The sequence below is a fragment of the Falco punctatus genome, assembly GCF_963210335.1.
Source record: "Falco punctatus genome assembly, chromosome: 15".
Lineage (NCBI taxonomy): Eukaryota > Metazoa > Chordata > Aves > Falconiformes > Falconidae > Falco > Falco punctatus.
This window is the reverse complement of record NC_137595.1, coordinates 21,431,491-21,452,606: the sequence shown is the minus strand read 5'-3', so window position 1 is coordinate 21,452,606 and position 21,116 is coordinate 21,431,491. Positions and strand designations below refer to the sequence as shown.

At 54.1% G+C, this 21,116-nt stretch overlaps 2 protein-coding genes across 11 annotated transcripts in view; one reads left to right on the top strand and one right to left on the bottom strand.

Annotated features, from left to right (window-relative positions):
- The window catches only part of LOC308053751 (G-protein coupled receptor 12-like), a 29,910-nt gene extending 14,041 nt beyond the window's left edge, over positions 1–15,869 (top strand). For 5 of the 7 annotated variants that reach the window (XM_080365429.1, XM_080365428.1, XM_080365427.1 and 2 more), the window contains exon 2: positions 1–15,869. This exon is cut by the window's left edge. In XM_080365429.1, the coding sequence (XP_080221555.1) occupies positions 4,007–5,053 (1,047 nt within the window). In that variant the 5' untranslated portion in view covers positions 1–4,006 and the 3' untranslated portion in view covers positions 5,054–15,869. The other 2 variants (XM_080365425.1, XM_080365424.1) reach the window with 2 other exon arrangements.
- The window catches only part of LOC308053749 (actin-binding protein WASF3-like), a 27,837-nt gene continuing 18,180 nt past the window's right edge, over positions 11,460–21,116 (bottom strand). For all 4 annotated transcript variants that reach the window (XM_080365419.1, XM_080365418.1, XM_080365421.1 and 1 more), the window contains exon 9: positions 11,460–21,116. In XM_080365419.1, the coding sequence (XP_080221545.1) occupies positions 20,959–21,116 (158 nt within the window). In that variant the 3' untranslated portion in view covers positions 11,460–20,958.

The window sequence follows — 21,116 nt, the reverse complement described above, 5'->3', positions numbered from 1 at the left end:
AGAACATTATATGCAACTATAAAAGGCAGGTGTTCAAATATTACAATTATGAAGTGTAGTAGCATGTCCTCACAGATGCAACACCGCTTGCACTCGGGGCAGCTTGGGAGGTGGTGTGCCTTGGTTTAAAAATGACCAGATAATGTCATTTTTGTCACCAGTGCCTTAAGGACACCACGACACTCCTGGGGTGCCCCAGCAGCCCTGGCACAATTTCCCCTTTCAGACAGACGTGCCAGCCCCTGTGCAGCTGCTGAATCCTGTAGAGTGGTGCCCAGCGTAGGCACCGGCTCTGCTGAGAGGGCATCCTGGAATATCCTTCTCGGTATGGGACCAAAGGGAGAGGAGGACAGAGATGTGTCGGCACAGCCCTGAGAGCTCCTCCAGCCCATTTTGCCACCCGGAGGAGAGACCCTGGGTGGGGATGCAGCCTTCAGCAGCCAGCCCCGGGGCCACGGTACCCAGGCGTGGGGCTGCTTGCGCAGTGGGACAGCAGCAGCAGAGTTGCGCCTGCTGAGGTTGGGCTGTCTGCAGAGTCCGGGCAGAGCCCGGCTGCAGCACGGGGGAGAGAAGCAGGGAAAGCTTCAGGTTCCTGCCTGTGCCTCCTGGCATGCCGCCAGCCCGGTGCACCGCCGTGCACATGGGGGAGCACAGCGCCATGAACCCCAAAAAGATTGATCAGAGACATGGAGCCACTCCTCACCGGGCTGTTGCAGGAGGGCCAGCAGCCTCGATTGCTGGGTGAGAAGCCCGTTGCGATGGGTGCACGGGAAGGGTCATGTCTGGAGCAGAGGGGACAATACCTGCCGGGGACTGGCACTTGCTGAAGGATGTAGGAAACGCATCCTGGGGTTGTGCCAGACGTGTGGTGGGATGTTGAGGGGAGGAACCAAAGGTGGGGAAGGGAGGCAGCAGGGTGGTTTGGGACTACCAGGGCCAGACTGGGGACCTGGCCACCAACCAAGAGACCCGGGTGTTTGAGAGAGCCTCTGCGACTGAGACCACTGGAGGGGTTGAATGCTGGAGGGAACGGGAGGCCCAAGCCAACTGCCGGTGGGACCATGGGGTTTGGGGGTCAGCTGAGACCTGTTGGTCCATGCAAGAGGCTGTTACAGACGAGAGAAACCATGGACCAGACTTGGGTAACTGGGTGTCTGAGGGCACTTACTGAGGGGATGCGCGATGCGCCTACACGTCCCTGTCCCTGCTCAGCCTTGCTGCTGGCAGGAGCGGGGGGCTGGCACTGCAGCAGCCCCCCTCTGCCAGGCAGAGGATTTGGCAGCATCTGGTGGGGATGGCCCTGCTGCTCAGACCTGCAGCTGCTCGTGGCCCATCAGCCTGGCTGGGCTGAGGCCACCCACACTTATCTCAGCCTGGGAGCCCTGGGTGGGCTGTGCCCCTGCAGAGCCCCTCGCACGGCCCTCACATCTCCTCTGCTGCGAGAGCTCAATCTGGCCCATCTCTTGCACCCACCTCCTGGCAGAAGCAGCTGCCGATGGGAGTCAATCAAAGCTCCTCGCCCGCCTCCCCTTTCCCAGGCAGTGCGTAATTACTGGGAGCGGGAGCGAATTCATTCAGCTCTTTGCTCAGATTTCCTCCACCCCTTTTCATGCTGCTCATGTCACTCGGCACACAACGGCGCGCAGTCACGCGGCTGGCAGCCCCAGGTAGATGACGATTCCAGTCCCCTGGGACGGGGCTTGGCCTGATTAAGAATCCAGATGCTCCTAACTGGGGCGACTGGGTTCAGCCCAAACCTCTAATATTCACCTAAATATCTTTGCGCATCAGGAGCTGGAAATCCTTCCCAACATTGAGCTCACTGCACTGCATAGCTACAGTCTGGAAGAGAGAGGGGGATGAAAGAGTAAAGCTGGAGTGTTATGAAACCAGTAGGGAAGGGGGGAGAAGATGTAGCTGAGATACTGTGTATCTGGGAGCTGAGCATCCCTGCTTTGAAGATCCTGCTCCTGTGCTGAATCGTGGAGCCATTGGTGGCCAGAAAAATAATCGTGTCTTTGGGATTTGTTCCTTTTCAGGCTGATCCTTTTCCAAACAGTCAGGAAGGAAGCCTTGAGAGGGGGTGGGTGCCGCAGTGCAGGGAGAGGGACAGACCCCCACACCCATGGTCCTTGGGCTGGTCCCCCCGTGCAGGAGGGCAGGTGCTGGACTGGGCAGACCATGCGATGCTCCCAGGTGTTAATCCTCCTCATCCTGGCTTTTACGGTGGCTGGAGGGAAGCCCATGAGGGGCGAAGGCTCTGGGGTGTGAAATCCCCCCTGCGGAGGGATGCATCTGCCCCAGCCCAGTTGCGCAGGGCCCCCCGAGCACCCTCGGCTGCTGGCTCCTGGGGGTGCAGGGGAAGCGGCGCTGCCATCCCTGGGTGTTGCCCTTGACAAGCAGGGCAGCCATGCCACGCCATGCCGGATCACCCCTGTTCCCTTCAGCTCCCCGCATCCCTTGGCACAAACGATAAAAATAAACCTCACCCGGCCGCCTTTGCGAGCTGCCGGGGCCTGGCTGGCGCCCAAGCTGCATCCGCAGGACGCAGGTGCAGAGGGCCCCGACCTTGGGGAGGTGCATCGGGGTGGCGGGAGAGCTCATGAATGAACGGCGGGGCGGGTGCAGGCATGGGTGCGTGCGGGTGCGTGCGGGCGCGCGCACCCCCTCGTGCCCGCGGGTGTGGATGTGGATGTGGAGCAGGGAGCCAGCCTTGTTGTTATTCTGATCACAGCAGCTCTGATTCACAGACTTGGATCATGAATATAAGTGAAGACTTTGACGTCAGAGTTGAGATTTATCAGCAGATCCAATGGGGCAGGAATATTAAGTGCAAGTCGATGCCAGCTATCTGCCAACGTTATTAGCAATGCTCGCCGAGGAATGAGGCTTAACACCAAGGACTGGAAGGACTGGGAAGGAAAAAAATAAAAACACGGGGGGAAGCAAGCTGATCCTCGAGCATTAAAGCCAGGTAAAACAACAAGCCCCGGTGGTGGCGGCTGCCCCCCGGGCTGGGCTGCATGCGGGAAGGGGCGATGCTGGCAGCGGGCTGCGGGCAGACCCCCCCTCCCCTCCTCCGACCTTCACACCTGCCCGGCCCGGGGAGGGGGGGCAGGATTTACCCTGCCAGGGGGACCGCGCCGAGCAGGGCAGCATCTTGCAGCTGTTGGCAGCTGGCTGGGAGCATCTTGCACCAGTCTCCTCCAAAGGCGGGGAAGGGAGGGAGGCAGGAGAAAGTTAACGCAGGCTGTCCCTCGCCGCTGCCCCCCCCTCGCACCCGCGGCTCCGCATACATGCGGGCTGGCCTATTAATAGTATTTATTTTTACTCACTGCGCGCAAAAAAGAAAGGGCTGCGGGGGGTGCGGGGCGGGGGGTGCGGGGCCTTTGCGCTATAAATAGGCGGCAAAAGGTACCCGCGCCCCGGGGGAGGGAGGGGGACGGGTGCGCAGCCCTGCGGCTCCTGCGCGGGGCAGAGCGCATGGGGGCTGCGGCCGGCGGCGGGGCGCGGAGCCGTGCCCGGCCTCAGCCCGGCGGGAGCGGCGGGAGCCGGCGGCCGGGGCGCCCCCGGCGCGGGGTGCGTGCTGTGGGGGGTGCGGCGGACCCCGGCCCGGGGTGGGGGGGGCACCTCCCGGGGAAGCTGCAGTGGGGCTGGGGGAGGCGGCCGGGGATGCGGCGGGCGGGGGCGGCCCGGTGCGGGGCTGCTGCGGGGGGTCCCAGGGCTCCGGGCGGGGTGGCTGGCTCCGGAGCGCGGTGCGGGGCTCCGGGGGGCTGCCCGGGCTCGGGGCGGGGATCCAGCGGGGCTCCGTGCCGCGCTCCCCGGGCTCGGTGCGGGGGTCGGTGCGGAGGTTCCCGGGCCCGGGGCGGGGCTCGGGGCGGAGGTCCTGGGGTTCGGTGCGGGGCTCCCCTGCCTCGTTGCGGAGCTCGGCGCCTCTCCCCGCCGCCCGGTGCCCGTGTCCGCCTGCGGCGCCCCTGACCGCGTCCCTCTGCCTCTCTCCCCAGCGATGCTGCACAGCCCCGCCGCCATGGGGGAGCCGTGGCAGCCGCAGCCGCAGCAGCAGCAGCGGCTCCCGGGGCTCGGCAACGGCTCGGAGCCCAGCGCCTGGCCCTCGGCGGCGGGCGGCCCGGGCACGGCGGCGCCGGGCGGCGGCGGCGGGGCCGGGGGGACCGTCAGCCCCTGGGACATCGCGCTGTGCGCCACGGGGACGGCGGTGGCGGGGGAGAACGCGCTGGTGCTGGCCGTGCTGTTCTACACGCCGAGCCTGCGGGCACCCATGTTCCTGCTGATCGGCAGCCTGGCCCTGGCCGACCTGCTGGCGGGGCTGGGGCTGGTGGCCAACTTCGCCGTGCGGTACCTGCTGCGGCCGCCCAGCGAGGCTGCGGAGCTGGGGGCGGCGGGGCTGCTGCTGGCCGCCTTCTCCGCCTCCGTCTGCAGCCTGCTGGCCATCACCGTGGACCGCTACCTGTCGCTGTACAACGCGCTCACCTACCACAGCGAGCGCACGCTGGGCTTTACCTGCGCCATGGTGCTGCTGATGTGGCTGCTGTGCCTGGGCGTGGGGCTGCTGCCCCTCCTGGGCTGGAACTGCCTGCGGGACCAGAGCGCCTGCAGCATCCTGCGGCCCGTCACCAAGGACAACGCGGCGGTGCTGGCCGTCACCTTCCTGCTCCTCTTCGCCCTCATGATGCAGCTCTACCTGCAGATCTGCAAGATCGCCTTCCGGCACGCCCAGCAGATCGCCGTGCAGCACCAGTTCATCGCCACGGCGCAGGCCACCTCCACCCGCAAAGGGCTCTCCACCCTCTCGCTCATCCTCGGCACCTTCGCCCTGTGCTGGATCCCCTTCGCCATCTACTCGCTGGTGGCCGATTCCAGCTACCCCGTGGTCTACACCTACTCCCTGGCGCTGCCCGCCACCTGCAACTCCCTCATCAACCCCATCATCTACGCCTTCAGAAACCCAGACATCCAGAAGTCGCTCTGGCTGGCCTGCTGCGGGTGCATCCCTTCCACGCTCTCCTCCAGACCAAGGACATCCAGCGACGTGTGAGGACTGAGCACGGAGCGAGAGGCGCTCCCTTGCTCTCCTCCTCCTCCTCCTTTTCCCCTCTGTTATCGTTTCCTACCGGGAGGAACACCCCGGGCCAGCACATCTCGTTCCATGAAAAGATGGCCAAAAAGAGAAAAAAGAAAAAGGGAAAAAGAAGGGGGAAAGAAAGAGAGAGAGTAGAATGATAATGGTTTCCTTTTAGAAATGTTATTTTCTTACACATTTTATTTTTTATTTAAAAACACAAAACACCAAAAAAAAAAAAAAAAAGAAAAAAGAAAGGATCCTCATACGATGGCGTTTGTCTCCTCTCGGGGTAAGGAGCCAGGGGAGCAGAGGGCTTGCCAGCCCTGGCCAGGTGGCTTCCACCCCCCCAGGACATGTCCCATGAGTGGCAGCCACTGGGAGCCACAGGAACCAGGGTGGAAGGGTATCGGTTTTCCCCCTGGCGGGGCTGGTCCCCACACGTGGGGTTGTTGTGCGGGGTGCCCATCCTCCTAAAATCAGGTCTTGCAATGCTATGCAATAATTTGGGATGGGGGGAGGGGGAGGGGGGGCAGAGAGCTTTGGCTCGGCAGGTGGGCAGGGGAGCGCAGGGATCCTGGGGGTGGTGGGGTGGAGGGGACCTTGGGACACACACACAATGTCTCTCTGTTTCTATGTCGTCTGTGAAGCACTTTGAGAACCTGTGGGGTGAAAGGCGTGCTTTAGGGGGTGGCTGCTGTTTTGGGCTGTTGCAGGGATGGGGTACCTGGGGAATCCATTCCCCCCCCAAAAAAAACCCCAAACCAACAAACCAAGGTGACTGCGGGCGGGATGAGGGTTCATGGTGTGCAGGGGGTGACAGCAGCCGGGGCGCCTGCACCCAAGGCTCTGGGGAGCTGAGGAAGGGCTCCCCTGCCTGGTTTGGGGCCCTGGGGTGATGCACTCCCCCAGCTGCGCTCACTTCCACACTGATTGTTTACATGGGGTGGGATTTTCATCCAAAGACGGGTCTGGGCTTGCTGGGGTCCCCAATGGGAAGCCACTGGAATCACACATGTTATTCTGGATGCTGCCAGTTTTACTTGCTTCATTAGAGAAGCTACAGTACCCTCACATTCCTCTACTGTATCATGTGCTTTGTGGTGTTAGTGAGACCATGATGAAGTGTCCTTTATCTTGTGCTTTCTTTTGGCCAAGAAGTGGAATAGTGCATTCACTTAAAAAGCAAGCAAGAAACCAAGCAACCTTCAGAAAGGTGGCAGGGCTTGGGGGTGAAACATCTTGGGTGGCTTTGGGCAGAGGTGGTGGAGCTCTTCTGGGACCCGGCATGGGAACAGCTCAGTGGTTGCACCAGGATCCCCCCTGCCAGCTGAGCCTGGTGTCCCAAACATGCTGCTCTCCTTTAGAAAGATGCTGTGGTCTCCAGCATTCAAAATGCCACTTTTCAAAGCAGGAGCCAGGTTCTGCCGCACCGTGGGCAAAACCGATGAAGGTTCCTGTCACCACAATCCAACGGCACCTCCGCCGCCAGACCACAGTGTGTGTACACCGTAGTTCCGTGGAAAACAGAAATATTCTTGCTTTGTGAGGCTGTAGTGGTTACAAAGCCACTTTATGGCTGGATACAGACACAAGTGTTTTCTCTCTGTATCCATGCAATGAATTTCTCGCTCCTCAGAGCTAAGTGCACATGAGAAAGCTATGACTGTCCAAAGTGTGCCTGGGGCTTGGATTTAATGTCTACCTTTGAAAGGTGGCCAGTCTCTCTTTTTTTTTAAAAAAAAAATCCTTTCTCTTTTGGATACCTTGGGCAATGGGCAGTAGGCACAATGTCAAATCAGTGTCATTGTCAAATTGATTGTCAAATCAAATATTTAAACGTAAATATATAAGAGAGAGAGTAATATATATAAAAAACTCTGCTCATTTTATTACCTCTGGCTTCTGTAAGCACAGCCAGGTCCCTGCAGTTCCTTAATGTGAAAACTCCAGACAGGTTTAGTTCAAACCATTTTTGAAACATTGTGAACATTGTGAAATGTTTTTATACAACCGTGTCAAGAAGACAGTATTTGTTTCTCTGGGCAGCTCATTTTGTATCTTTAAATGAAATGTAGTATTAAATTACCAGCTCTAGAGAAACCTTGACAGAAAAGAAGTTGCATTTTCTTGGCTTTCCAGTCAATTCCCTATTGCTGAAGATTTTGATTTTAGCAATGTTCTTTTTGGAGTTTTAATTGTATCCTTGAAATTTGTCTCAGTTGGAGGGACCCATTGATGAGCTTTGACAAAGGCATACAAGAGCCAGTGGAAAATAATTTTCCCCTGGCCCTCCACAGTAGTAGGAGAAAGATTTGGGATGTGAGGAGCTAAAGCGGAGGATACAGTCCCTGCCGGACAGCTGGGCTGGAGAAGAGGTGGAGATGTCCTCACTGAAATGCCTGGGGCTCACCCAAGCACATTTACAGCAACTGTGGAAGGAGAACTGCTGCCTGAATTCTGCTCCTTGCACCAAGGAGACTTTTATTCTGCTGCACTAATCCAACTCGCAGTCAGTACCAAGATGTGGCACAAGTATATTGCGTCCTTAGATTTAGTAAATAAATTAAATGCATTTTCTAGGTGTTTTTTCCTTTGCTGTTTTTCCTCTCCTTTTTTATCAGTGGAAAGAGGGGAAACCAAGGAGAAGTGAGGAAGGAGATAAACAGGTATAAGTTCACCTGCCAGGCATTGTGTTGTGGAAATCTCTGACCATTTAACCGCACCTTTGCTTTGGTTTTGGTTTTTAGTTTGGTTTTTTCATCAAGAAAATCTTTTACTGGAAAAAGTCTTGAGTGACAATGTTGGACATCAGTGAAGATGTAGGATGTTGGATGTTGGAGCCTCCTGATGCTGGACATCAGGTGGGCTAACTTAAAACCTTAAAATACTTACCAAGTCGGTAATGCTGTGTGCGGGGTGGGAATGCCCTGGGGTTTGGCGTCCTTCAGAGCTGGCTTTGGGATGTGTCTAGTATGGAATACGGGGCCTGGCTTTGGATGAGGTTGTGTTGCCATAAACAAGGAGCAGCTCCCGTGAACGTAATGGTATCACATGTGGATGGGGCACCAATGACAAGAGGAGCACTGGAAAACAGAAAGGGTTTTCCCAGCACAGTGAATCCTCTGTGGATTCACTGTGGATCCTAAACAGCTGCAAACATGGTGGAAAGAGCCAAGCAGCCCTCGTCTAGCTCCTGGGCATCACGAAAAAGACAAAGAGCAACCAGAGTACAACCCATTGCTCTCCATTTTCTGGCGTTGAATGTATTCATAAGCCTCCTCCGGCTGGGGTTCTGAAGTCACAAGTCATTAGAAAAGTAGAGGTCTACAAAAGCCATTGCTTTAATTATTGTGCTTTTCAGATGGGCTACAAGGGGACAGTGGTAGTTCTGCGAAGCACAAGGTCTTTAGCTGGTAGAAATTTACAGGTGTCCTTTGATTTCCACCAAGCCTCTGTGGCCATGCCAGGTGGGAACCGGACCTGCTTGGAGAGGGCTGGTTAGCTTTTAGTTGGGAAGACCTCTGTGTCCTCACCCTGGCGAACAGCCCGGATCTTGCCATTGTTCCTTCAAAGACTGAGCTTTGAAAATAGCTTTTGATAAAAGGTGAAAGGCCAGAGCCTGGTCCTGCTTACACTTGTGTCACTACTGGAACCTACAGGAGCTGGTCTAGGTCTACAACAGCAGAAACAGGCAGAAAATTGGTGCTGAGCAATTGTATGAGGTATCTAACCAGCCCCAAGCCTACGGCAGAGACCAGCATAGCCAGAGAAATGAATCTGCTGCTTTTTTGGTTGATTTACTTACAGGTTTCTGCTTGCCTTTGGCTTTTCTACCATGAGTTGGTGGCGAGCAGAATATAGATATGAAATATTTTCTGTGTCGGTGGCTGGCTGTTTTAGTCAAGGTGATGAGGGAAGGGCAAAGATGAGGAAGAAAGAGAAAACATTCCTCAAATATGCTGTGCGAAGGCCAGGGATGCTGTTGGACGGGACATAACCACAGCTGCACGGACGCCCTGAGTTTTGTGGAGATGTGCTGGGGTGGGTGCAAGCTTGTGCATTTACAACAAGCCCTTGTCCCTGTCTCAGCATGGTTCAACTGAGAAATTTTTAAAAAAGGCTAATAAAATTTATAGACCCAGCAACAAAGTTGCTTTTTTTTTTTTTTTCTTTTTTCTTTCTTTTCATTTTGTCCTATTTGGGACTTTGAGCTGTGAAAATGTCTCTTTTCAGCCAACTTAATTTCAGTAACCAGCAGTAAATATCTCAAGGATCAAAGTCCTGATGTGGCAGCCACAATTTGCTCATCTCAAACAAAGAGTTGGAATTGATCTTTGAATAAAAACCCAAGAAACCATTACTGTTCTCAGTAGGTGATGAAGTACCTCTTTCTTGTAGAAGCATCAAATTTGGGGTGGGGAGGCCTTAAAAAGCCATTGATCTTGGTAATCGCTTGTATTGATGTGTACTGACCAGCATCGACGACTCACGTAATTGTTTGCAATTAATTAACAGTTCACTTTAATTGCCAGGAACAATTGTTCGATGCACATTGTAATCCTCGTAACCCCTTTCATTCACACACAACTTTTTCTCTTGGTGAGGCAGTCACGTTGCTGTACAGCTGACAGCTTCACTTGGGCCATTTGTACCTTTTCTGTTAACGATGTCATTGCCTGCTGCAAAATCCCCTGAAAGCCACCCTTCCCGCTGTCCCTGCAACCCTGGGAATGCAGCTTTCCCATTCCCATTGGAAAACTCTGCAACACAGAGCATTACAGAAATAAAACGGATTTTTGGTAGGGAAGACCCAAATCAGAACGGGTGGTCCAAAACTCTTTTGTCCCTCACTTTGAGGGATATGAATAAATTGTCTCCAAATCCAAGGGGAAGAGTTGCCTTCACAAACTCTGCTTGGTGTCGAGTGGAACTGTGTCTAAACCGAGGTTATTCCTTCACAATTTGAGCACGCTGCAGCAGGCAGGGTGCTGGATGTCCGACAGCGCATCCATCAATGGATGCTGAAATCACAAGCACAGGTTATGACCTTATTGCAGGATCTGAGAGTTGGAAAACACCTGGCTTGTCCCTGGAAAAGCTCTTTTCCAGCTGGGCGGTATCTGGCTGAGGATGAGAGGCAGTGATGGTCGCTGCTGGCAAAGCCAGCGCCCTTTCGAGGCTGCCGCAGCCTGGCCTCTTGGCTCTGCCTCACCTCTCCTCTGCACCGCGCAGTGACAAGGACTGGGCTCCTTCCTGATGTCCCTCATGTGTAGGTCAGAATCAGGCCCCAGGCAGGATAAACAGCATCTTTGCTAGAGAGCGGATCCTCTAGCTTGGAGGGAGGGATGAGTTTCTGGTGGCAAAGCTCAGTGCGAGACAGCCAGGCTGGGTGGCCCGGGGCCAGATCCTGCCCTGTGGCCACCAGTGCAGCACTGAGCCGCCCTCCCGAGCTCTGAGGGGCAGGTCAGCCCGGCCAGGCGTCGGGCAGTGTCTGGCAGAGTCGCCTTCAGCAGCGCAGACGGACAGAGTGGGCAGATGACTGCCCTTCCCCACCCTGCCTCCCACCCTCTCCGCTTCCCCAGGAGCAAGGCCATTTCCACAGCCATCAGGACAGCAGCTTATTTTGATGTAAGTGTTTTCATTAGCTTTTTAACTTGACTGGGAAAGTTGATCTCAAAGAAAAATGTACAATTATCATTCAATTATGGTTAAATCAAGTCCCTTCAATGCACTTTAAGAACGAGTGAAAACAAATCAATGCTGTTATTGCACTGTATCTCTATTGTGTATAATATTATACATTCATCTGTAAGAGTAATTTATTTTTATTACTGTAAATAAAACTGTTAAAGTGATTTGTCAAAAGGATATCCAAAAATGGGGGGGAGGGGGTGTGAAATTAAAACATTTTAAGATCTGGGCTCCTGCCCCAGGTATGTGCCATACTGTGCGTGTCTGTGTTTTTATTTCAGCTGAAGCAACTCTAGCACAGGTTTCTAATTCCTCTCACCCAGGGTTTGTGTTTCTACCTGGATTGCGATGAGCTGGTCGAGGATAAGAACTGCTCGAAACATTGGTGGTAGGTTGGGAAGGAACGGCTCCCGCTGCTCGGAGCCTCCGAGCACAACGATGGAGCCTTCTCCCTCAGCAAGCCAACCTCTGCCCTCTGATTACTCAAGCGGTCAGGGATTAAATACCCGTGGGAGTGAATTGATCTTTGAAAGCTGGTTTCTCCAAATGAAGTGTTACAGAGATATCACAGCTTTCTGCCGCTTCTTCTGTGCCCTGGCTTCTAATAGAGAAGGGAGCATCACAGGGCTGATAACGCATAGCAAATGAACCCAGAGAGGGCAAGCCGACAAAAAGATGAAGCCAAATCTACTTTATCCTCTTAAAATCTTTATTTTTTAATTTTTTTTTTTAATAAGCACATGCATAAAGTGTCAACAGTTTGGGATTAAGATGACATTTTTTGAACAAATGTAGTTACAAGCGGTGCTTCGGGTCGTTTCGAGTTTCCTCTCTACACTGTACAGAAGAAAGCTCGTGTTGCGACCGACGTAGTCCCTACCTTTCCATCATCGTGTCACGACAGGCAGAACCCACAACACTGGGGAGAAATACACTTGTTCACACGTAGCAACTGGGTACGGTAGATAGATACAAGCAGCAACATCTACTCACCTATTGACTAAGTGCACATGGTTAAAAGACCCCATTAGACAGTGAACATCTCCTTTTTTAATGTCAACTATATAATAATGGAAATCGAGTTACGGCCTGTAACGGGTGACCCTCAGGACAGATGCCCTTCTCCCGTCAGCTGCTTCTATCAAACAGCAAGTCAAAGGAAATATGGGTAATACTTCTGCCAGTATTAACAAATGAGCCTTTTTGGGGCAGCCCCACCGATGCTGAGCACCCCGGGAAGCCAGCCACAAGGTGCCACCAGGCTGGCACCTCCCTGTCCCTGCAGAGCTGGAGCCAACCTCCGTAAGGACCGGCCACAGCCCTGGCTCCAGGCTGTATGCATCATCGGCTGGTGCCAGAAGGGGAGAAAACTGCTTTTAAAATGCTTGGCTCAAGCTGCCCGCTCCCAGATGTTCTGTTTTAGGAGGTCTGGTTGCCCCAGTGCTCCAGGAGGTCTGCCTAGTTTGTATCTGCTGAGTTTAGGTAGTGCAGAGGGGGTTTTGGGGTGTCTGGGGTGCTCCCAGCCCAGCCTGGACTAGCCTTGATCCCCGGGCCACCGGGTACAGGGCGCAGGGGATGGTCCTCACCTGCCTTCATTGCCACCCAAAATAATGCTCCATCAGTGCCCGGCCCCAGCCAGAGGTGTTGGTGTCCCACAACAAAGTGGTGACGGGGTTTGTTCCCTCCCTGCAGGCCCACCATGTCCTCTTGGGGACTGTCCCGTGCCAAAGGTGCAACGTTCGCACGTGCACCCGGAGATGTGTGGTTGGCAGAGCAGGCTTTCCTTGAGTTGGCCACCACTGGAGTAAGCTGCTCCCAAAACTACCCCTGCGCAGCTGCGGGGGTAAAAGCCTGTGCACAAGGAAGGAGGAATCCCAGCGGATGCCTCGGGGTCTGGGCAGGTCCAGGTTTCCACCCAGGTGAGGACAAGCTGAGCACCAGAAATGCTCTGCCCTGCCCCAGCTCAGTGAGCCCCCCCACCCCGGGAGCCCCCCGCTCCTCGGCCATGCCACGGGGACCTCCAGAAAAGGCACTTGTGTCAGTAAGGAGCTGCCACACCGCCGTGGCCCCGTGGCTCTCCCAGCGGGAACGCTGGCCCCAGCCCCACGCGTGACACAGCCGCAAGCGGAGGAGAGGGAAGCACCAGCAACGCTTCGGCACCAGCCCCAGCTCATGCCGGGGACATCCCATTTCAGATTCCCCCAGGCAAGTCAAGCAGCCCCCAAATGAAGGAAGTCTATTGAGAAGAGGAGCCGTCAGCCCCAAAATGCTCCTGAAAGTGCATTTTGGAGAAAAAGGTTTCTTTTTGATGGGGGTTGTCTTTCTTTTCCCTAATCTGCTCTGATCTGAGTTGAAAGGCACCACAAAGAGAGGCCCCATTCGTGGAACACTGGCCAGAACTAAAGGTAGACCTGAAACATCTCAGTAGAAAAATAACTTTAGGGGGTGGGGGTGAAGCTTATAACAGTAAGGATTTTGGAGACCTGGCAGGACTGTGCCGAAGATGCTCTTGCTGCCAGCAGGAAATCAACAGCTCCTCAACAGGCACCACAGTCAGGTCACCAGGCTCAAAGTCCACTTTGATTCCAACGCAAGACTTTTATGGTTGTATTTTTCATGGCAAGAAGTGACTTTCTGTGGAGTAAGTGTTCCCAGCTGAGGCCTCAGGCACACTCAAGCATGGGTAACAGGTGAAAAATATTGGGATTTGAAAAACCTGAGCTAGGGTGGGAGCTTCAGGTACAAAAGCACCTCCCTACAGTGGCAGGAGATCCATCTCCTTCTTGTGCTGTGGGCTGCTGTGCTGTTTGCTCTGTTCCTAAACCCTGGTTTCTTAGGAACTGAGTTTGGCAAGTGGCTGTGGTGATAACTGCTCTGGTTTTTAGTGGCTTGCTGGGGAAGCAACGCTGGGTCTGGCCTTCCCTCAACATCCAGGGGAAAGAGACTGAACTGATTTTGTTTCTGGAAATAACATGTAAGTTGTCTGCTTGTTAGTTTTGTGATGCATGTTTTTTGTTTGGATCCTTCAGCTGAGCTACCCCAAATCAAGGGGTATCTTTTAAATTGTTCACCTTAAGGTACCGGCATGGTTCACTTGCTGCAGTTTGTGGACTGGAGGAGCAGACTGCTGGAGCTGCTGCCTTCTAACTATTGAAATGTGGCAGTAACAGCTGCCCATCCTGATCTTCTGTGGTTAGTTCCCATCCTTCCCTCTCAGGTGTTTATTCTGTAGCGCAGCTTATGCTTATTGTATTCAAGGGTCAACACCAAAACCAGCAAATGGGCACCAAAGCTAAGGGAGAACATGAGCAGGCTGCCCTGGCTGATGGGCAATGCTCTGGGGCTGTAACCTGCTGGGGCAGATCCAACGAGTAGTAGTGCTGCTGCAACCCCAGAGGGGGTGAGGCAGAACTACAAACACGCCAGGTTTGAAGAGATGTCCTGAGGACACCTCCACCATGCCCTGGCCCAACGCAGGGTCACAGACAGTGCTCCTTTCTGGTGTTTGCCTACCTGCTTCTCAAAGCCCTCCATGGAGAGCTTCTGTGACCTGCTTCAGGGTTTCTCAATCTTTACCTCAAGAAAGCTTTCCCTGAGATCTGATTCGAGTCCTTTCTGTCACAGCGCAATCCTGTACCTTGTGCTGCAGCCCAACACGGGCATGGAGCACAGGTCTGTCCTCCCCACCGCCCTCCGTGGCTTTGCAGGGGGCTTCACCTACTGCAGGTTTTTCCTATACAGAGTGGTGGGAGCATAACCAACTGAAAAATGCCAGTCTATTTTCTTTCTGGTTTGTTTCCTCCTCTCTGCGCTTGAAGACGTGCTATGCAGCTGAGTGCTAGAACTGCCATGGGGCTGAGAGTCCCCCAGGGCTAGCCCAGTCCCCTGGCATTGCCACCATGGGAGAGGTGTGCAGGGAAGGGCTCACTTCACGCACACTTGGGCTCACAAGACCCTGAACACACTGATCAACAGCAAATCTAAGCCTGTTCCCAGCAGGAACGAAAGACTAGAGGGATCTCTGGCTGCTGTTCTGCAAGGTGGCACCTGTGGGAAGGTATCTATTGGGAGAGATGCCCGTGGGAGGATGAAGCATCAGTGATCTACCATCATGTAGTGCTATGGAGGTGTCTGTGGCCTCAGGGTCCTGTACCAATGTCAGACAGACATTAATGTTGATGTCACACCAACACTGCCTTCAGGGGATACCGTGGCCAAGTATGTCCCATCCAGGTCTTGCCTGGGGATTGCCCACAGAAAGAGCCCATCCCTTGCTGCAGGCTCTGCCTCAGCCTAGTGACAACACCAGGATGGTGTCCTCCTTTGGGAATATTCTACTGTCCTCTTCCCACCCCGCTTGTGGGCATGGTACTGAAAGCTTTGGGGCACCACCCCCCCACCCGACTGATGTTCTTGACTGTTGAGTGTTTTTTTTTTTCCTTTCCTCCCCCAGCAAAATGCAGGCATCATTCTCGCCTGGAGAAAGCAAAGCTTGAGTGAATGATCCTAGAAAACCTAGGGTTTGTTAAAGGAAGATCAGATTCACAAAAAACCCACCCCTTTGACTCTCAAAAAGATCAAAATATTTCAAAGTCTTGGCTTGGGTACAAGTGCCTGAAGGAGGATGCTTTGTGTGAGCTTAGAGGCCATGGCATGAATTGCATGGGCAGCTCCAAGCGGTGGCAGGTAGGTGCAACGGTGTGCCTGGGCACGGGTCCTGTCACACGGTCATCCCAGGGGAGCACAGCTGTGTGGGGACTGGGAAAGGCTCACACGGAGGACATGGTGACCCATTCGGAAACAAAACCAGCATGTCTTGGCACTCCTGTATTTTGCTCAGGCACTTTTTGCGTGGGGATAGTGAAGGGACAGGAGAGCCCCACCACTGCCTGTCAGCGGGGGGATGCAGTTGTGGTACTGGTCATGGGGTCACCTAAGGAAGGGACAGCAGTCCTCAAAGTGCTGCTGCCCAGTTGAGGGTAAATTCATGGGTGAGTGAGCATTTGAGGCTTCTAAAGTGCAGTGCAGGTTATATGGTGTTTGCTGTAAACTGTAAACTCCTCAGGACAAAGTCCTTGCCCCCCCCCCTTTTTTTTTTTTTAAATACCTGTAAAGTGACATGCCAGCAGAGAAAACCTTACCCTGAAGTAACAATTACTACTACAGGAAAACAGGAATCATGGTGAAAGAAACAGCCTAAGCTCCCCTTGCCAGCATCCCACAACAGGGAGTGCTTCCCATGGCCCTCCATGGTCCACCCACAAGGAAATGGCATGGTGTTCCTGCTGGCCACGCACCCCTGGAAAGCACCCTCCAAAATACCACCTCCAGTGCTACAGCCTGCCTCCCTCCGAGGGAAACTTCCACTTCTCGTTAAAGCTGCGGTGTTAATTCGGGCTCTGTTCCCAGGGGAGTGTGCACAGCCTCTGTTCAGGCTGTTGGGTGTCTTGAAAGGGAGACAGAGATGGAAAAGTTGCTGGGAGGAAACCTGAGGGCTCTTAGGTGAAGGAAGCTCTCTGGAGAAGCCATGTTCAGCCTTACGTCTGTCACCAGAATAAAACCTTCCCAAGATAAAACAGCTGCAAAAGCAGGAGCTCTCATAGGATGTGATGCTTGCTCCTCTCTAGGTGTCTGCCCAGGGTGGAAAGTTAGAAACTAGCCAATCCTTTTTTCCTTCAGGACACTGATCCTCTAAGAGCTGCCAGGCTCAACAGCGAGCTCCAATGTTCACTCAAAATCAAGGAGAACCTGAGGGTGCAAGGCCAGGATGAGTGAACACTGCCAGACTTCCACCAACCTTCATAAAACTTGAGCAAGACCAGACTTCACACCTGATGTAGCCTTCACAGGCAACGACTGGTGTACCACAGGCACGGTGGTCCCCGTAATGTCCCTTTTCAGATAAATCAGCGATTGTCCAAGAGGTTTCTGATGGACCTCAAGGACTGTGGCCTTCCGTTAGTATCTCTAAGCAGAACCAAACCGGCTTATTTACTGTTTTGCCAACTCCAGCCCAATTCATTTGCATGCACCCGGAATACGCTTCCCCCTGTTGGCAGTCATATTTATTATTTTTAATCTATGCCCATAAATTGGCAAGTAGGAGAAAGCAGATAAAATGGAAAGAGGAACTCTCGAGAGATCGGTTGGGCTCATTAAATGTTTGGCACTCTGTGATTATCTGTTGGCAATGAAATGCCACCGCTATATTTTAACATGGAACATGAAACCTTAATGTACAGGAGCATCTCCTCAGCCCACTTCTGGTACACTTGAGAGAGGAGAAATTCAATCATCTGCGACCTGGATTGTATTTTTAATGGCTGCTAAGCTAGATAAAATATTTGAATATTCACTTTTATATCAGCCCACGTGAGGATTTGAGCATTTTGGGTTGTGTAATGCAGCATGGCCTATTTCTGGAAGAGTATAAGGAAATAGGCACATATGTACAAAATATCGAGTATGCAGCATATGGGTCAGCCAGCCAGTGTTAATTAGTATTGCACAACCAATTCCAGCGGAGCTAACCCAGCCCAGCCAAGGACTTAGTGTCACTTGTGCTGGATTTCATAGGTCACCTGGGCAAAAAATAGATGAATACACCTAAAATAAAGATGGTCATCCTCAAACATGGCTGAGTCTCCCAAGCAAAGGCACTGAGGATGTTGGCCCACCAGCACAGCTGGCTTTGCAGGAATGGCAGTGTCATGAGATTGGGGTGCTCAGTGCCACCTCGTGCTTGCCTGCCTCATGGTGCTGCCAGCAGAGAGCTGGGAAGAGCAAGGTGTGCCATGATCAGACCAGAAATGGGTGTCTCCAGCCCACCCTGACTATACAGGTTACTTCTCCATCAGCTACAGAAGAATCCTGAGCAATGAGCTCTGATGTAGACATCTCACTGGGGAGAGGCTACCTGTGGGATCGGCCCCATCCCTGGTATCAAGATAGCTTCAGTGGAGCTGAGGCGGTTCAGATCCCTGGAAGAGCTGGATTGTGATGTCTTCAAGCAATGGGCAATGCCGGGAGGTTATGGTCCTGCTGACTTGCTTTGGAGTTGAGCATGCGGAATGGGCTTGGGTTATTGGGGGCTGGGAAGTGGAGAGGATGGTGCAAGAACATGATGTGAGGAAATGGGGGTGAGCCTTGCTACTTGCACCCCTGAGGTTCCCAGCTGTGCACCTGCTCCGCAGATGAGGCTGTGCACGGGGCAGGCAAGGCCTGAGTTATGTGATTGTCACGCGCTTTTCCACGCAACGGCATCGACCCTGATAGTAGCACGGGTTGACTGACTGCTGCCAGTCCCGAGCATAGCAAAGTTGCTGTGAGGTGACAGGGAAGCAGGGGGCTGCAGGGACAGTCCTGACCTGCCATGCACCAATGGAGTCCTACCAGAATGGCCAGTTTCATGTGACACACACAAAGCAACTAGTGCATGAAAAGAAGGGACCTAGTCTTCTAGGGGCACTCTGCTCTTCTCCAGTTCCCACCAGGATCAGCTCAGCTTTACAGAACTGGGGCAGTCGTGGACCCAAGGGATGAGCCAGCCCCGCATGTCCCAGAGCCCCTTCCCTGCCTGCATGTGCTGGTGGGACTCCTTGGCTCTGCCCGAGTGCCGGCGGGGTCCCTGCGGCCGATTCTGCAGCCCTTTGACCCCCGTAACAGGCAGAAGCCCTCTGCTGTTCTCTCTCACAAAGGATTATTACTCTTCCTAATTATCCAAATAAACACTTGCCTTGCTCTTCACATACAAACAGTATTATGGTCACGTCTATTATTAATAACAGGTGACTGCTTAAACAATGCTCTGGATTTTCACAAGCCTTTCTCCTAGCTTGCTCCTGGCCGAGGAAAGCCCACCCCAGGGGTGCCCTCCCGGCTGCCAGCGCCAGGTTGTGACCAGCAGCTGCTGGTCCTCTGCATCTCAGAGGGTCAGCACCAGAAACGAGAGCTCTCGGTGAGCACCCAGCATCAGGAATTCCCTGCTCACCTGTGGCGCATGGTGTCTCCCTGCCTCCTTTGGTCAATCCTGTTTTACCTGGGTGTTGCAGATGAGCTATTCCATGCATCCCATTGCTCTGCTGCCTCTTGCCTGCCCTGCCTGCTCTGCCCTGCCTGCCTGCACAGCGAGACAGGAGATGCCAAGCCTCCCTGCCAGCCTCCCAGCAGGCATGCGTGGGACCCGGAATTGATCCGTACAGCTAATCCCAGGCTGCTGGGTCTTCCTCACGCTGGGAGAGCTTGCCCATCAACAGGCAGAGTGGGACAAGCACCTGAGCACCTTAAACAGCATCAGCGCTGTCGAGATGAGGAATTCTGGGGTTAAATTTGAGGATTTCATTTGCAGTTCCTGCTCTAACAATCAGCCCTGCTGAAGCCAAGGGGATTTTTCCCTAAGGAAAGGGGGGATGAACCCCAAACCCTTCCCCATCCATCCTTCCCCTCTCCCACACCCACACTGCTCCTCCGTTCGAGCCCCCCACTTGGAACCACAGCTTGCAGCCCAGACCTGGAGATGCTGGAGATGCGGGAGGTGTCCTGTCCAAGGGACAAGAGGCTACTTTGTGTCACTCAGTGGAAGGGAGGGGCTATTTCTCAGCAGCTGGGTAGGGGGCTCATCGCATCTCACCACGAAGGGTTTCTTGCTGGGGGAAACGAGCAGATGCCTGGGGCATTGTTCAACACCAGTATTTCTCAGGATGAATTTAGGGATCAGCCTTTGAGCCTGCTGGGTCCCAGCTATATCCTCCCACCTCCTTTACAGGGCTGGTCATTTATGGTCAAAATTCTACCTTTGTAGCCACCAACTACACAGTTGCTGGGGGAGTGGGGGAGGTGGGCTCAGAGCCCAGCTCCTCCCCAGAAGAGATGCAACGTGGGGACTTGGTTTTCCTCCCTTCAGGGACTGGTGGTATATGGGAACACAAGAGAGGACCTGGGGACACTGTTGAGCAAGTCCACGGTTGGTCCTGGCCCATTTTCTGCTGGTGGGAGCCTCTCCCCGTCTCCGCAGGCTCTTACCCTGACTGTGGTATCTTCCATACTCCCCACCCCTTTGCTCTGCCTTCCTGTGCCTCCTCCCTTTGCGGCTGTGCGAAAAGCCTTCGATGAATCACACTCTATTTTGATGAGCAAAGTGGTATTTTCAGCACCGTGGTGGGGGCCCCCCTCGCCAGGCTCCCCCAGCAGCACCCGCCTGTGGGGTAAGGGACGGGGCAGGATCAGGCCAGGGGCAAGTAGTGCCTGGGTCCGAGCTGATCTCAGTTGTACGGGTGCAGTCTGTGGGGCTGCAAAGTGCAAGTTGAGGGTTTACCTAAAAGCAGCATTTTGTCTAATTAATTTTTTTTTTTTTCAAATAACACTGAAATGGCGTAGCGCTAAGACCAAGGAGAGTTGGGCTTGGGGAAGCTCCCAGGACACCTCTGCTCCTTTGCTGGCAGCCCCTTCCCCCGCCCCGAGGACACCACACATCGCAGCTTTCAAAGCCCAGACAAGCGCTGGGTTTCCCTGCCAGCTGCAGAAGCCTTGCTTTCACCCCTTTCTCCCAGAAAACTGGTCCTAAGGATGGAAACAGGCTCAGGTCACCTTGGTCTTCTGCAGGGAGCAACAGCATGATGGGGACCTTCCCGACATGACTGCCACAAAACGTGGTGCGCTGCTTTATGGGGAAGGCGGCTCCTGCTCACACGCAGCTCTCGGAGCTGCCTGACTCTACTACAGGTGCCGGCGGCGGAGCATCCCCAAACCCAGTGTGCGGCCATCGCTGCGCACCCATGGTGGCACCGGCTGTGCAAACAGGCTGCTTCTCCAGGAGCTTCTCGTTAACACGTTTAACATCGAGCTGGAAAAGCACTACTGCCTCTGGCTATCCCTTCTCTAGCAAAGCACACTCAGGGCTAGTCTCTGGTCTTGCTCCAGGTGTAAACCTGGAGTAATCCTATTAACCTGTCTTCAGAGTATTTTGGAAGTCATTAAATGTGAAGGTGCTGCTAATTTCTGGTCTCACTGCCTCCGAGGTGTATCCTAGCAGTGCTGCTGCTGCCCGAAGGGTTTTCGACATAGTGTAAAAGCAAAGCTCCTGAATGAGCGGGGCCGCCTGCGCTTGTTGGCATTGACGTTGGGGAAGGTGCCTATACACACCTGGCATGGAGCCGGGGAGCTCCGCGCCAGCCCAGCCCCGGGGCCCCTCAGTCTGACCACTCGTTATCATCCAGCTCGGAGTCATCGTCGGACTCGCTGTACTCCACTGCGATCCGGCGGGACAGGATCGTCGCCACGTCATTGCCCACGGGTTCTTTTTTGGCCTCTTGTTCCCATTGCTCCTGGACTTTCCGGAGTTGAATTC